The sequence below is a fragment of the Maniola jurtina genome, chromosome 11 (assembly GCF_905333055.1).
Source record: "Maniola jurtina chromosome 11, ilManJurt1.1, whole genome shotgun sequence".
In the NCBI taxonomy this organism is placed as follows: Eukaryota; Metazoa; Arthropoda; class Insecta; order Lepidoptera; family Nymphalidae; genus Maniola; species Maniola jurtina.
The window spans coordinates 8,329,210-8,345,315 of NC_060039.1; the positions used below are offsets into that span (position 1 = coordinate 8,329,210).

The following is a 16,106-nucleotide window of genomic DNA, read 5'->3' on the forward strand; positions in this document are numbered from 1 at the left end:
GAAAAGTTCTGGGGAATGGATATACTAAGCTTAAACTGCGATATGGAATTCGTTGTTTATTATGAACTTGGATATTAAAAACTAGCTTAAGCCCCAACTTTGTCTACTTGGATTTAGATTTGATCTGGTTTTACAACTATCGAAAAAACCCTGTAGGTAGGTATATGTAAAACAAGAGTAAAATCAATGCCTCGCTGCGAATATAAATATGAAAGTTGCTTTGTTTGTTGGTTTGTTAGTTTGTCCTTCGATCTATATTATAGGCTACTTTTTTATCCCACAAAATCAAACACGCGTGACAGGATTTAAAAACTTAATCCAGGCGAACAAAGAAAAAAATGACAAATTCGCTTATGTATATTATGTAGGTATATCATTATATCTACAATGTGCCTTTATTATTTAGCGACATGAAACTTAACAGCAAGACCAGCAGGACATTTGACGTTGAATGTAGACGAAAGGTTCGAGACACTTGGAACCACAGAAAACAAAAGTCACAAGTTTCACCTCCAGGCTCGTGACTTGAAGAAAGTCCAGAGGCCTTGGGAATCCCAAAGGAACTAATCATTATCTTAAGTATTTTAAATTATTTTGTTTATTTCAATTTAAAGTCAAAGAAGAAAACATTTATAAAAACAAAAGTTAGTGCGTTGTTAATGTTTGTACGTAATAATATAAACTACTTACGACCAGCCCCGGTGTCGCACGAGTGCTTGAAAATAAAATGTAGCCTATGTCACTCAGGAAGAATAAAGCTTTCTGATGGTACAAGAATTTTCAAAATCGGTTCAGTAGTTCCAGAGATTACTTCCTACAAACAAACTTGCAAACTTTACCTGTTTATAATTTATTAGTAGTGTATATAATAAAAGTAGTTAGAGTAAATACCTACTTATCTAATAGTTAAGCGTAACTCTTAGAATGAATAATGTTCATTTTACTGAATGCTTTAAAAATATTGAATTTCCTTAAATTTCCATTTAGCACAACATTCTTATTAATCCCGAGATTTAGAGATGCGAGTAGAAATATTAGGTACACCTAAAGTCGACTACGATCCGTCCACATAAAGATGCCGTTTTAATTGTGTTTACCGAGACTTCACTGAACAAACTTCCAGCTTCTCAATTGCTGGATTTATACGTAATTCCGATTCTTTTTACGGTTCCATACCTCAAAAGGAAAAACGGAACCCTTATAGGATCACTTTGTTGTCTGTCTGTCTGTCTGTCTGTCTGTCTGTCCGTCCGTCCGTCCGTCCGTCGTGTCTGTCAAGAATACCTAAAGGGTACTTCCCGTTGACCTAGAATCATGAAATTTGGCAGGTAGTAAGTAAATAAAACACTTGAACCTTTGATTGAAGCGTATAGGACACGTATAGGAACTATCTGAGCGAATTTCAGGTAATGTGCCTACCTAAGTATTATTTTGCATCGTCGAAACCTTTGAATAGGCATAGGCGCTATATTTTGTATGTTGAACTATTAAAATCTTCCACCGCGTTCATGTTACATAAAATAATAATGATAAAAATAGCTTGTTCAAATATAATATCGCTTTTTATTTGGCTTCATATTCATATAAAACTTCCGATGGAATTTTCCAATTATTTGTACTGAATTAATTCTTTTGCACATGGAGTTTGTGATGGAAACCCTGCAAATGGAATTTATTTCCATGAAAATAATAATAATTAATATAAAAGTTGTTGTGAGCGAGAATATTATTAAGTGCTAACTTCTTCAAGGTACCTACTGCGTCGCACTTCACATATTTCAAGACTTCAAATTGAATTATTTTGTAAATATTCTGAATTAACCTGAAAAAAAGTTTTTTAGTGAGTATATTATTATATAACCAGAAAATAGTTTCTGCAAAAAACCTCTCTTCGTGTCTTGGTCACCTAGAAAAGAAGCACTCCATAAATTTCGATATTCATTTAGTGACTTTTAGAATGTAAATACCTACGATTGAAAATTAAATTCCAATATTTTATGCTCCTGAAAAAAGCTTATTATACAATCGAAGATTATGTAAACGACAAAAAAGCTTGGATTTGACTCGCTCCAGCAATACACGGCGCTGCAATTGCTTGTATACAGTATGGCATATTATTGTATATTGAATACTTGAAAAGAGCAACCGCCGAGTTTCTTGCTGGTTCTTCTCGGTAGGAACGGCATTCCGAACCAGTGGTAGATTATTTTGACGATTCAAAAGCACTTGTAAAAGTTTAATTGAATAAAAATACTTTGAATTTGATTGAATTTGAATTCGAAATTAATTTTTTTACAGCAGACTATAATAAAACAAATAATTTTATGTAGGACAACTAGGTAGTGTGGTTTAGTCTAGGTAACCATTTTGTGACTCTACCACTTCAGATAAGGTAAGTTCTACCTACTATTTTTTTTCATAATTTTCTAGAAGTCGTGTACGATTATTGAAGATTAGTGACTTATGAAGTCGTTTCAATCATACTGTGCAGCCGTACGAATTGGAAAACAGGGGAAAGGGATTAAGCTCATTTCTATGGTGAAAACTTTGCAACCACTTACAGGCCAAACTCGTCAAAGTTTGTTACTGGGACTTCCTGATAGGCACTTGGCCGTGTTGGAATCTCATTTTGGTGCTACTTAAATGTTATTATAAACTACCAGGTAAACATGATCTAAAATCATTTTAGTTAACAGAGATGACTTCAAACCCTTCAAAAGCTAAATATTTATCAAGATATTATTTGGAGCGCGATCCTAGATCATAGAATAGGAATAGGTATATTTAGCGTTCATAACTTTAGGATATCGGTAGATCATGATATTTATTTTTAACCCCCGACCTAAAAAGAGGGGTGTTATAAGTTTGACGTGTGTATCTGTGTATCTGTCTGTGGCATCGTAGCTCCTAAACTAATGAACCGATTTTAAGAGTGTTCTTAGCTATAATCCAAGAAAATCGGTTCAGCCGTTTGAAAGTTATCAGCTCTGTTCTAGTTACTGTGACCTTCACTTGTCGGGGGTGTTATAATTTTTTTATATTTACACTATTATACATCGTGTAGACAAATGACGTAATAATTGATAAATATATGACGTGTTCCTAAGGGGCCTAGTATTAACAGAAAAATGAAATTACAGCAATTGATGGTATTTTATTTTTCTTTTGTACAACATAACTGAACGTGAAAACAGAATTGTAAAGAAATGCGGTGAACGGTGGGAAGTAAACTATCTTATATAATAAACCCGGATACGACATGTACGTGTTTGCAACATTCAATTTATTGCGATGTGTTTAGACGTGAGCCCAAGCAACTGATTTTAGCCTGCACGATATAACTCATAACTCTTGAATGGCATATAATAATTGAATACTATATTATGAATACTGAATTTTCGTGCACTTTTTAACCCCCGACCCAAAAAGAGGGGTGTTATAAGCTTGACGTGTGTATCTGTGTATCTGTGTTTCTGTGTACCTATCTGTGTATCTGTGTATCTGTCTGTGGCATCATAGCTCCTAAACGAATGAACCGATTTTAATTTAGTTTTTGTTTGTTTGAAAGGTGGCTTGATCGAGAGTGTTCTTAGCTATAATCCAAGAAAATCGGTTCAGCTGTTTGAAAGTTATCAGCTCTTTTCTAGTTACTGTAACCTTCACTTGTCGGGGGTGTAATAAATTTTTAATTTACACTTGTTATTATGTATCCTTATTGTAGTATTTGTTTGTTCAACGATGGTTCAGCTTCTTGAATCTAGCGTCATATGTTCAAACCAAAGACCTTCGTTTGAATAGATGACGCTAGGTTCGTTGACGTAGAAGTTGATTTTGTTCTAATACATCTGCTGCTAGAATCGCACCAAATAGCGCAGCGTTGGACAGACATCAAACGAGTCGCAGGGAGCCGCTGGATTCAGGCGGCGTCGCGAGACTGTGGCGTATGGATGTCCCAACAATGGACCTATGTCCAACAATGGACGTCTATATGGAACTCTCTCGAAATGGCGCCCGTCCAACTCTTTGGAGATCTACTAACCCTGAGTTTCCTGGTAAGAGGTCACCATTCAAGCACTTTTAGAAACTGTGGTGACAATGCAAAGCTTAGGAATTTCGTTCTAGAAACGGCTAGGTAGGTATGTTGCTTAGACTTTTTGGAGCTTGAGACTAAAGATTAAAGACGCATTCGATTTACCTATATCTACCTATTACTTAAAGAGCTAAGTAAGTATATTTGTTAGTTTGTAGGTTGATATGCAGAGGATAAACTTCGAAACTAGAGATCCGATTCTGAAAAGTCTGTCACTGAATATAATAGCTAAATTATTCCCAAATGCTCTAGTTACCTAAATGCTATAAATTATATCACGCGGACGAAGTCACGTGAAAGAGCTAGTGTAATTATATAATTAATTAATCAAGTGATCAAAATATTGAATTCCAAATTAAAACATGACATCGCAATATTATTAATATTTTGTGACAATAAAATAGATACTAATAATTTATTAAATGAATATTTATAGCACTAATTAACTGTCAGAGGCCAGGTCAGTCTCTATTAATTACCACAAAGCAACAAAGTTTGATTTTTAACCCCCGACCCAAAAAGAGGGGTGTTATAAGTTTGACGTGTGTATGTGTCTGTGGCATCCTAAACTAATGAACCTATTTTAATTTAGTTTTTTTTTTTGTTTGAAAGGTGGCTTGATCGAGAGTGTTCTTAGCTATAATCCAAGAAAATCGGTTCTGCCGTTTGAAAGTTATCAGCTCTTTTCTAGTTACTGTAACCTTCACTTGTCGGGGGTGTTATAAATTTTTAATTTACACTTGTCAAATAATGTTTTGCTCTGTATTATGTTTTGGTAAAAAAGATTCAATTTCCTTGTTTATAGCTTTTTTTTACACTACACATTGCAAGGCAACTCTACTTACAAGTTTAACTTTTTGGCGACTTTTCATAGCTCCAGGTCTACGTAGGTTCTGTTCATTGTGAAACACTTTAATAAGTGAGTTCCGGCAGTTTATTAAAATGTAATAACACTTGCAAAACTTTAGCAAACTTACACGTTGCCTAAAACCTCATGCATAGTGGTGAAATGCAGAAGTTTCCTTTTGTTTCATTTCTATTATACTCGGTTACTTGCATGTAAATGGAACATAATGAATTTTTAATGATTCCTCAGACTGAATTCTGTAACAATTGGTATTTTCCTAAAAAAATCGGTCAAGTGCGAGTTTAACTCGCACACCGTATTCCGTACCATTGTACAAGATATTCAAACACTATTTACGGTCTAAATTGTATTTTTTTTTTTTAATTTGCATAGTGGCCATTTTATTATTTGTTGTTATAGTGGCAGTAGAAATACACACTCTTCCTCACGCTAACGAAAATTTCAACGTTCGGCCTAATAGGTACATTTCATGAGATACAGAAAAAGTATCCGATGTACATCTCTAAGATGTAAGCTAAGTATCTCTAGTCTGTACCAAATAGCGATACCGTGACTCCATCCAAGTGGATTTCCATTTTTGATTCTTTGATTTTCTGGGACAAAAACTAGCCATGTCCATCCCTCGGATCCAAGCTATCCCTGTACATTAATCATAATTAATTTAATTTATTCAATCATAATTAATCATAATATGAATGAGCCGTGAAAAGCTATACCTACCTACTTAGCAGACAGACACATATTATAAGCATGAGTGTGTCCGATTTTCATGCATATAATATAAAGTATGCATACCTAATATAATGATGAACTTATCCCAAAACGTCTCATCTACAGAACAATGTAATAAATAATTAAGGTGCGTAAATAAATAACAAGCAGGCGGCATTCACAAGACAATACGAACGCACTCAGACGTCGAGATCTACTCGTAGGTAGGTACCTACTCGAGAGTGCTTTCATACAATTTGCACGGCATACTTACCCTTTTAACTCAGTTTCTTTTTCTCTTAGAATCCTCTTAACTTTTCATTTCATGATCAAAAACATCGACCGCTGGGCCGCCGTACCTACTTTATTGAGCAAGATTTATAGAAATCCGATTTCATCTCAACCCATTGCCGGCTCACTGCTGAACACGTGTCTCCTCTCAGAATGAGAAGGGTTTAGGCCATAGTTCACCACGCCGGTCAAATTCAGATTAGCTTACCTTTAAGAGCATTAGATAACTTTGAGGCATGCAGTTTCCAACAGGATTTTTTCTTTCACCGTTTAAGCAAGTGATATAATATTATGTATAATTGCTTACAACCTCAAGGTTAAAACGAACCGTAGCTCCGAAAATCTGAAAGGTATCAACGCTATCACTGCTTTACTAAAAATAATAATAATTTAAAAAATCGGGATGGTAAAAATTCGTAGAACAAAGACCTATAAAAGGCTACGAGGCTGGCCGCAATTGTAATTAAATGTTCCAATTAGTATAATAATAACGATCGTCGGGGATTTGATTTAACCATAACATTGATTAATCAGTAATCACAATGTTGTTGTCCAAATCCGAAACTCAGTTTTTCTGGTGGAGGCTTCTGCCGTGGCTAGTTACCACCCCACCGGCAGAGCAGTGCCGCCAAGCGATTAAGCGCTTCAGTACGATGCCGTGTAGAAACCGATCAGGGGTATAGATTTAATGAAACTGCCATACCTCCCCCTTCCAAATTAGCCCGCTTCCATCTAGACTGCATCATCACTTACCATCAGGTGAGATCGCAGTCACGGATATATAATTATTATACACCTAATATCCTCAAAATAATCTACCACTGTTCGGAATGGCGTTCCTACCGAGAAGAATCAGCAAGAAACTCGGCGGTTGCTTTTTCAAATATTCAGTAATTGTACCTATATGTTGCCTTTTTTTAGCAGTCTATGTATGAATGTATGTTTATAAAATGCTGAAACAGAATACTACGATAAAAAACAAATCATTAAGACATTCATATACCTACTTGTTTCAGATCTAGCCAAAAGCCGATTGCAAAATAAAGTTTCAGCTTTGCACTACAACAAAACCAACACAGACTGCATGCGTCACATTACGAATTATCCGTCAATTAAAATATATTATATTTACTCATGCATTTTTCTGGTCTTTTCAGAGAGAAGTTTCCCCAGCGCGCTCACCTGTACTCTCCATACAAATATAGTTTTGTTCTCATATTTTGATCACCCACTCAAACCAATTAATTAATCAAACTCAATGATTTGTAGACAGCATGTTTTAGAAATTTTATTAATATCTGTGTCTGCGGTGTGAAAATGTTAGTTTTAAAGTTACACGTGCTCAAATATTTAAATAATCTGTGAACTCTTGTAATTTTAAAACTACACAGGTATTTGTTAGTAGAACGTGTCAAAAAAAATTGCGTTTGATTGGTTACTAATCAAATGAGAACTAGACTACATTTGTATGAAGTGCGCTACAAATAAACTCCTTTTAAACGTCGTGCCTCGTATGTTGTTTACTGTAATGAACACAGTTTAAATAGCATCTAACTCTTCTAAACTAGTCTAGCATTTACGGGGAGAAAATAATATTTAGGTATAATTTGAGAATAAACCATATTGCTAAAATAATTAAATATTAAAAGTAGCCAGACTTGCAATACCTATAGGTACATATAAATACAGACTTGCATTAATTAGTCTCAAGCTCTCAGATATGAATTCAAAATTTCGTTTATGAAAATATATATATATACCTAAGCTAAACTATAACAAACTTTCATGAGTTGCAAATCTGATATTATCATAAGCTAAAACGAATTCTTGTGAGCTTCCGCCTACAATATTAATACAATATTTAATTAAAATACTTCATACGTACGAGAATTTGCCAAAAATAATAATCGTTATCGGCGCATAAATATGATTTATCAGCATTCAAGATAAAAAAATGTTCTCATTGGTGATCATGCCAGTACATCTTTCAATCAATCGATTAAAGGGATAAGGCCTTTAATCGATTAATTGAAGAAAGTAAGTGAAACAATTTGGTGTAACAATATTGCAACCATTTAGGTCATTGGTTGGACCACAGAGTACTTTGTAAATATAGGGTTGGACCCTGAGTTTAAGGTTACCCAACAATGATCTTAGTTCAGGTTGTTTGGAGATTGAAACTTCATGGTGATTGTTGTAACAATTTAATCATAAAATCCACTATCCAAATATTCCGGGAGTAGGATCGGTCGTACAGGCACCATTTCTTTGTGTAACTACATCTGAAATATTGGAAAATGTAATGAAATATTAAACTGACTGACTGACTGACCTAGACGAAGTCGCGGACATTATCTAGTAATTAATATAGCCGCTGATACTAAAATTAAGAATGTGAAAATGTGTTTGTCTGTCTGCAAGCTTTTACGGCCCATCCGTTTTTAAATTTCTTAGTGCAATTCAATAGCAATTTCATAGCTTATCATTCATAAAACTTCACAAGGGAGGTATTCTGATTTAATTTGTAGGTAACACATTCATATTTTTCTACGGTTAGATAGGATGGCCTACCCCGTGCGAAGCCGAGAGGAGTCAACTAGCAGATAATATTTTGATACGTGTACAACACCATTACTTAGTACTTAGTTAGTAGAGTTTAGTAGTAGCAGTTTGTGTGTAGTACATCGATCAACGGTGTGCTCAGTGGACACAATAATCCAGCTGTCCCGCTCATCATCGCCCACATGACCATTACAAAACGACTAATGCCTGTGAACATTGTCTGTCTATGCAGTCATTATCCATATCCAAACTTCCATACTAATGTTTTAAATACGAAAGTCTATCCATATAATGGCCTGTCCTGTCAGTTACCTTTTTAACCCCCGACCCAAAAAGAGGGGTGTTATAAGTTTGACGTGTGTATCTGTGTATCTGTCTGTGGCATCGTAGCTCCTACACGAATGAACCGATTTTAATTTAGTTTTTTTTTTTTTTTTTTGTTTGAAAGGTGGCTTGATCGAGAGTGTTCTTAGCTATAATCGTAGGAAATCGGTTCAGCCGTTCGAAAGTTATCAGCTCTTTCCTAGTTTTCTTATAGAGGTTTTTGTGTCGGGGTTTTTTAAATTTTAAGTTATTACGGTCTAACCACAGAATTGGCCATAACATTTGGTACAGAAATGCTGGTACTTCTATGCAAGAGTCGGATGCAGGCTACTTTTTACTATCCCAAATATTAATGTAACCCAGTCCCACGGGAAAATAGAAATTTTACAAATACAAAGATATCTAAATGAAATTAATATAAAACCATACAGTAGCTGTCTGATGGTTATGTCTTTATGTAGATCAATCAAAAATCAATAAAGAACTTTCCTGAGTCTTCTTTACCGACTTTATAAAAGTGCATACAATTTAAAAAGCTAATCAAAATCTTTGATTTTGAAGTTGCGAATAAAGATTTTACCTTTAATCCAAATAAATGTGATATTAGTCAAATACCTATTAACAGTTGGTAATATAAGAAACTGTATCCAATCTACGATTATATTATTACAACTATTGCATACCTTATCAGCAACGTTTTGCACGTACGATACTGCAGAGTCATAGGAATAGCAGTCTATTAATAAAATTATTTCATGGAAGCTTAATAATAATATTATTATTGGATACAATTCCAATAATAATATCCAATGATATGTGAGCAAAATTAATACTGAGCATATTCCAGTGAAAACTCACCAATACCACAAAAGCGAGCGCATTCCATTTTCCCCTCGTTAAAATATGTTATGTTATTACTGCCACATACAGGGTTGTACTCGGACGTCGACGGGCAGTCCTGGACACACTGTTTCATGGCAGAGCTCGTGCTGCAGTAGAAAAAACAATCAAGAAAAGTTGGCTCGCCAGTTAGTTGGACGAAAAAGACAATTAAAATGTCGGAATAGAAAGTTTTACGGACAGACGCTTTTTGTTAATTAACTAGTGCTTCAAACCGTTCGCGTTGACTGGAACTTTTTGCTAAAAATCCATAAATCGGATAAAATCAATTTTTAATACCCGACTCGACTACTGAGCAACTGACGCAGTCTCCTTTTGTTTTGTGGTTGAACAGGCTGCTCCTCTCGTCTGTCTTTGGCTTCGTCTGAAGGTGTATTTACCTACCTACATTTTTTGCTACGGGAAGGGAAATCTCCTTAAGATACTCGACATCCTGGGGAATACATTGGATTACTAAAGCCCCTTCAGTGGCTTCCCCAGCGCATATGGGGAAGCTTTGAAATCTCTTAAGAACGCATCAGTGCCTCCCTTGCACTACCACCCATTGGATGTGTTGCATCGCATCCAATTGACCAGGGCTCCACGCTGACTAGTAGATATGCACGTCCTTATATAGGTTCCTAAAATGTATAACTCCGATCGCCTTGTACTTCAGGATTCAAGATCCACTACTTATAATAAAAAGTAATGTTTACACATTACTTTTACGTAATTGCGCCTTTAGCGTTACTTAAGTATATATTTGGGTCAAGATAAATCTTATTCGGTGAACACAACCAAAAATTTTACTCTTCCTTGGCTGCAAGTTTGGATAGATAACTGTTAGATATAACAGTTTGGGTTTGTTTTGATTATTCGCTGCGAAAGCAAGGTTTAAATTAGAACGCCCTTCCCCTAGAATAATATACCGATAATAATAGATTGGATTAAATAAAATATACCTGCTTTTATAAGAGTAAATCACAAATTACCTTGCATTAACAAGAGGTTTTTGGGTGGTCTCGTTGGATACAGTGACAGGGAGTCCCAATATCGCTACTTTTTCAGTAATTACGTCTGGTTCGTTGGTTAGGGGATATTGCAACAAAGGCCTTTGTAAATTGACGTTCGGTAAATTGTTCAAGCCGTTTGAGTCTTGAGGATTAAACGAACCGCCATTTTGTAATCCAGGGTTGCCATTCTGGAAGGTTTCCTGAGGATCTTGAGGTTGTCCTTGATTTAAGCCGGGAGCTTGCCCTTGTGGAACTCCTTGCATCGGTACTTGGTCATTGGGAAACACAATTCGGTTTGAATTCTGATTATTTTGTAATCCGTTAATGTTATTCAAGCCATTTTCTGAACCTGGATACAGCCCCTAAAAAGGTAAATAAAACTTACTTAATTTTCATATAATAATCTTCACAAAATTTGAAATTTGGTATTGTCTAGAGTCCTAGATCCCGAATTGTCTTTTTTATTTCTACCTACTAAGTAGGTATAAGTCGAAGTATCTAGTCGCCATCCGATGTAATTTGGATGTACGGTTGGTTATTCTAAGGATATAGGTATGCTAATTAAATAGTCCCCAATTTGTCCCCAACTTGTCCCCAATTTTTGATTGGCTAACAAAAATATTTTAATCCGTTATTGGCAGACTACATGCAGGCAGGTAGGTACCTATATACCTAATTCATACTTTAGGGACCACAGAACGAAACGTTCATAAATATGCGATCTGTGTGTAAGAGCTAAGAAATATTTTAGTAGAACATAATGACATATGTATTACTAAAAACCTTGTGGAGGTCAGACGATAATCGTTCCTTGTAAAAACTGCCTGTCAAATATGGGTTAGAATAATAAGCAGACTATGATTATGATGGAGGAAAAAGGGTTGGTAGTTCGTATTTGCATTAGCTACTACGTTATACAACTTCAAGAAGATACTTTATTCTATGTTAAGTAAACTCTTTGCTATAATCACACGTGATGTCATGATAAGTTGACGATGCACTTGATATCATGATAAGTTATGATGCATGGAAAAGGGCAAGCCTGAAAGGCGGATGGAAGTAATTTTTAAACTTAGGTATACCTAACACTAATTAATCGGTCTCCACGAGGCATCGTGCATCATAACGGAACATTTAATCGCTTGGCGGCGTTACTTTGCTGATTTATAAGGAGGTAAATATATCTACAGTCAAACCCTGTCACCCAACTAGAACGATGCCAAACCAACCCATCTGGAAATCAAACCTACTTACTGAACAACTAGGGCAGCGTTCATCACTGTGCCAGAGAGGTCCTCGAAACGAGTGTAAGTACTAACATTACGCAATTTAACTTTCTCCAACCAATTAAACTTTACCTGTTCGTTCGGATATGAAGGGCGGTTTTGATAGTTAACGGGATATTCATTGTTATTCCAATTATTGTTATTATCCAAATTACTTCCTGCTCCCGGATATTGAGGATAATTTTGCTAAAATCAATGACACAATTATTTAAGCTCAGCGCACACTACGAGGTCGAAAATAATTTCTTATAGAATAGAAGTTAGTTTATTATAGAATAATAATATTACTCTAGTCTACTCTACTCTATTATTCCCTTTCCCGTAGAAATTTAAAAAAAATCCGGTCTTATTCCTTGTCTACATAATTTAGAGAACAGGCAAAATTTCAGCTTTCTAGGTCAAGGGTCAACGTTGATGAGTTAGTCAGTGGGTCAGGATTTTCTTTTTATATCAAGTACTTATTGATTAATGTTGGGACATCTGTCTATGATTTTTTTTTTTTTTTTTTTTTTTTAATTTTTTTTTTCATTCCTTTTTAGGGTTCCGTACCCAAAGAATAGCAACGGAACCCTGTTGCTAAGCCTCCGCTGTCCGTCCGTCCAGACTATTTTTTTTTTTGATAAAAGAAAAAACGAAAGCCATTTTTAACCCTTTTTTATATAAGGTTTTTTCATAAAACCTAGTCATGCGTACTTGATGTTACATTTCTCAATATCACATCTCAAATTATTCAAAAAAAAAACCATTAAAAGGTAGATAATTTATTTGGGTATAAGACAATATCATTACCTGAGGAGTGTTAGGATTTGCGGGATAGTTGCCTCCATTAAAATTATTATTATTCCCAGGATATTGCTGATTATTATTATTACCCTGTAAATAGGTAAGATATTATTTTTCACCAATATTTTTTTCTGGTTTTAAGGACTTACTCGAACATTATATTAATAGACTTCATAATATAAACAGGTAGGTATTATCCTACTTGATACCTGAGGGATGTTTACATTTACGGGATAGTTGCCTCCATTTAAATTGTTAAAACCATTCCCGGGATATTGCCGATTATTATTACTCTGTAAAGTGCAAGAGTACTTTTGTAATAGCTGCTTTTAATTTTTTTAAGTATGTAAGAACAATTTTCATATTTAATACCTGGGATATATCTGGATTTACGGGATAATCGCCTCCATTTAAGTCGTTAAAAACATTCCCGGGATATTGCGGATTGCTACCCTGTAAATAATGTATATACTTAATTCACAAAAATGTTTTTATACTGTCCGTTTTTTTTTAAATAAATGTTCTTTTATTTGGGGACCATAGCACAAAATAGTACACAGTACAAAAACTTACAGAAAAAATTAAAAAAGATCACAAATACTTAGTCCTAAAAGTAGCTATTACCTACGGCTTTCCATGCATTTCAACCGAGAAAACCACCTCCATTACGTACCTACTTAGCTGTAATAGATAGTGTACGTGTGTAATAGACTTACACACATTATACTCATAATAATTATCCATCTTGATACATACCTGGGGAATATTAGGATTTACTGGATAGTTGCCTCCATTCAAATTATTAAAATCATTCCCAGGATATTGCACGTTGTTACCCTGAAAATAAACTAAACAAATGACTCCGTACTTCTACTTTTTTAACGTATAAAATCATCTAAGCATAAAATTCAGAAATCATAATGCCCTACTTTTTACCTGGGGAGTATTAGGGTTTACAGGATAGTTTCCTCCATTGAAATTGTTAAAATCATTCCCGGGATATTGAGGATTGCTACCCTGAAAATAATACATGATAATGAAATTTTACTACATAAAGACGTACATACATACACATACACATATAGTCATAAATCATCCTTAAATTAATGTTCAAATGAAATATTTACCTACCTGAACATTTTGACCGGGATAATTTTGTGGGCTATCAGGATAATGAATTGCCGCGTCCCAGTTTCCATTGTTCCAATTATTTCCTTGAGGATTGCTTACCTGAAACATTTTACAAGCAAATTAATGCTCTTACCTATATTTTCACGAACTCAAATATAACAAGTGTAAATTAAAAATTTATAACACCCCCGACAAGTGAAGGTTACAGTAACTAAAAAAAAGCTAATAACTTTCAAACGGCTGAACCGATTTTCTTGGATGACTAAGAACACTCGATCAAACCACCTTTCAAACAAAAAAAACTAAATTAAAATCGGTTAATTGGTTTAGGAGCTACGATGCCACAGACAGATACACACGTCAAACTTATAACTCCCCTCTTTTTGGTCGGGGGTTAACAAATTGTTCACACTGTATTCAAAATTCGAATTAATACGCCAAAGAAATTATGCGGATGACATCATCAGTGAACATTTCCAGTACCTACAAGAAAATGCGGCATGGTGATAAAATTATTTATCACAGCTTATTTATTCTGACTGAATTGTATTAGCATACCTACTTATTTTATTTAAAAAAATCGATTTAGATTTTTTCTGTTGGGTTGGCAAGTTGCAAGAGCCTTAAGAAATTATAGATAAACCCCTCATAATAAGTACCAGGGTCGGAAAGCTGAAATATGAAGTAGGTACATAGTCTACATAGGCAAATTGTGCATGAAAAATATTACTATTGTAGGAGACAGACTGTATTGTGTGGTAAGTATTGCCTATTGACGCTATGATGGTTAAAATAATAAAACTATTGTACTTAGCGACTTATTTGCCAGCCGCTTATACCTACCTACATAACGTAGGTAGGTACCTATCTTTATAAGCGAAGAAAATAGATACTTACTTGATTAACGTTGTTAGGATAGTTCTGAAAATTACCAGGAATTCCTCCGCCAAAATTGAAATTCGGGAAAAAACCGTGTATCATACTATCAATATCTAAAAATCTATTTACTAACGACGGCGATGGTGTGGTCGTACTGTTTGTTATCGCCTCTGTTGTAGTATTGGTCGCTTTATCTGAATCTTTATCGACAGTTTTCGTATCATACTGATTGAAATTAAAAAAAACTGTAACAATAGTTTTGTAATTATTACAACTAGGTGAGTAAATCAGTAGCAAAAAAACTATCAGTAGCAATGGGGTTTATGTACGTTGAAAGCAGTTAATGAATACCACTTGCTTTAACACTAGAAAGACGAGAGCGGTCTTTTGGGAGCATTTTGAATTCTATCTTGAAAAACCTTGTTTGCTTGAGAGTTGTCCATTAATGTTCTCAAAGGTATGTGAAGTCTATTAGTCTGGACTGGGCTAACGTGGTGGACTATGGCGTAAACCCTACTTACTCATTCTGAGAGGAGACCCGTTCAAAGCAAATACGAGTATGGCTGGCGATGCAATTTGGTATGTTGAAATTATGATAACGATAGGTATATGAATTGAAGTTTCGGGGATAATAAAACTGTTTAACGAACTTGTACCACCAGCAAAGATCTTAATTGCTGGGTAAGTACGTACTCGTATATCAAAGATGTAATTATTAATTTTAATAAACTTGTAAAACATTGTTATAACTCACCTATTGCTACGCACAGCAGAGTTGCTGACTTTATAGAAATCATTTCGTCACAAAACTAAGAAACTACTACTAACTGTACAGTACGGTCATATTATTACGACTGCATTAATATTTTTTTTGTGTTAATTAGTCGTATTGATAGGTAGATATCATAATACTCCTAATGGCTTTTTAATTATTTCATAAAACATTAGATATTCATTAATAGTCATATTATAATTTTCCTTTCTAAGAACGTCATCAATCAATTCATCAAAACAATCTGGGGAAATTCAGACCGGTGGATTACCCGAACATAAATCAGTGGAAAATTGGGAATGGTAGGTTTTAAATTAAATGAAAGCTAGCCTCATGTACAAATCATGACCGCGTGGAATGATGCCAAGAATAGTGGCTGCATTTCCGCGCCGGACAGCCAATTTGATCCTTCGCGCAAAAAATTTACCAAGCCCTTCTATCACCAGATGAGGCTATTAACCGCGGTGAAATGTCTGGTAAGTTTTTTTAGCACAAAGATTTCATGACCTCAGTGGCC

The 16,106-nt window shown here is 34.9% G+C and overlaps 1 protein-coding gene across 4 annotated transcripts; it reads right to left on the minus strand.

Annotated features, from left to right (window-relative positions):
- Positions 1 to 8,154: 8,154 nt before the first annotated feature.
- LOC123869291 (putative uncharacterized protein DDB_G0282499) lies at positions 8,155 to 15,643 on the minus strand. 4 transcript variants are annotated; one of them, XM_045912140.1, is made up of 11 exons: positions 15,572 to 15,643; positions 14,836 to 15,062; positions 13,939 to 14,037; positions 13,745 to 13,824; positions 13,564 to 13,648; positions 13,197 to 13,260; positions 12,814 to 12,830; positions 12,097 to 12,210; positions 10,718 to 11,100; positions 9,705 to 9,835; positions 8,155 to 8,242 (listed from the first exon to the last, which is right to left on the minus strand). In XM_045912140.1, exons 1-11 carry the CDS (start codon positions 15,612 to 15,614, stop codon positions 8,181 to 8,183), a joined length of 1,305 nt encoding a protein of 434 aa, XP_045768096.1. In that variant the 5' UTR covers positions 15,615 to 15,643; the 3' UTR covers positions 8,155 to 8,180. The 4 variants fall into 4 exon arrangements, with proteins under 4 accessions (XP_045768096.1, XP_045768095.1, XP_045768097.1 ...); XM_045912139.1 differs by lacking the exon at positions 12,814 to 12,830 and adding an exon at positions 13,017 to 13,100 and having other exon boundaries at positions 13,180 to 13,260; positions 13,564 to 13,644; positions 13,744 to 13,824; XM_045912141.1 differs by lacking the exons at positions 12,814 to 12,830; positions 13,197 to 13,260; positions 13,564 to 13,648 and adding an exon at positions 13,017 to 13,097 and having other exon boundaries at positions 13,741 to 13,824.
- Positions 15,644 to 16,106: the final 463 nt, after the last annotated feature.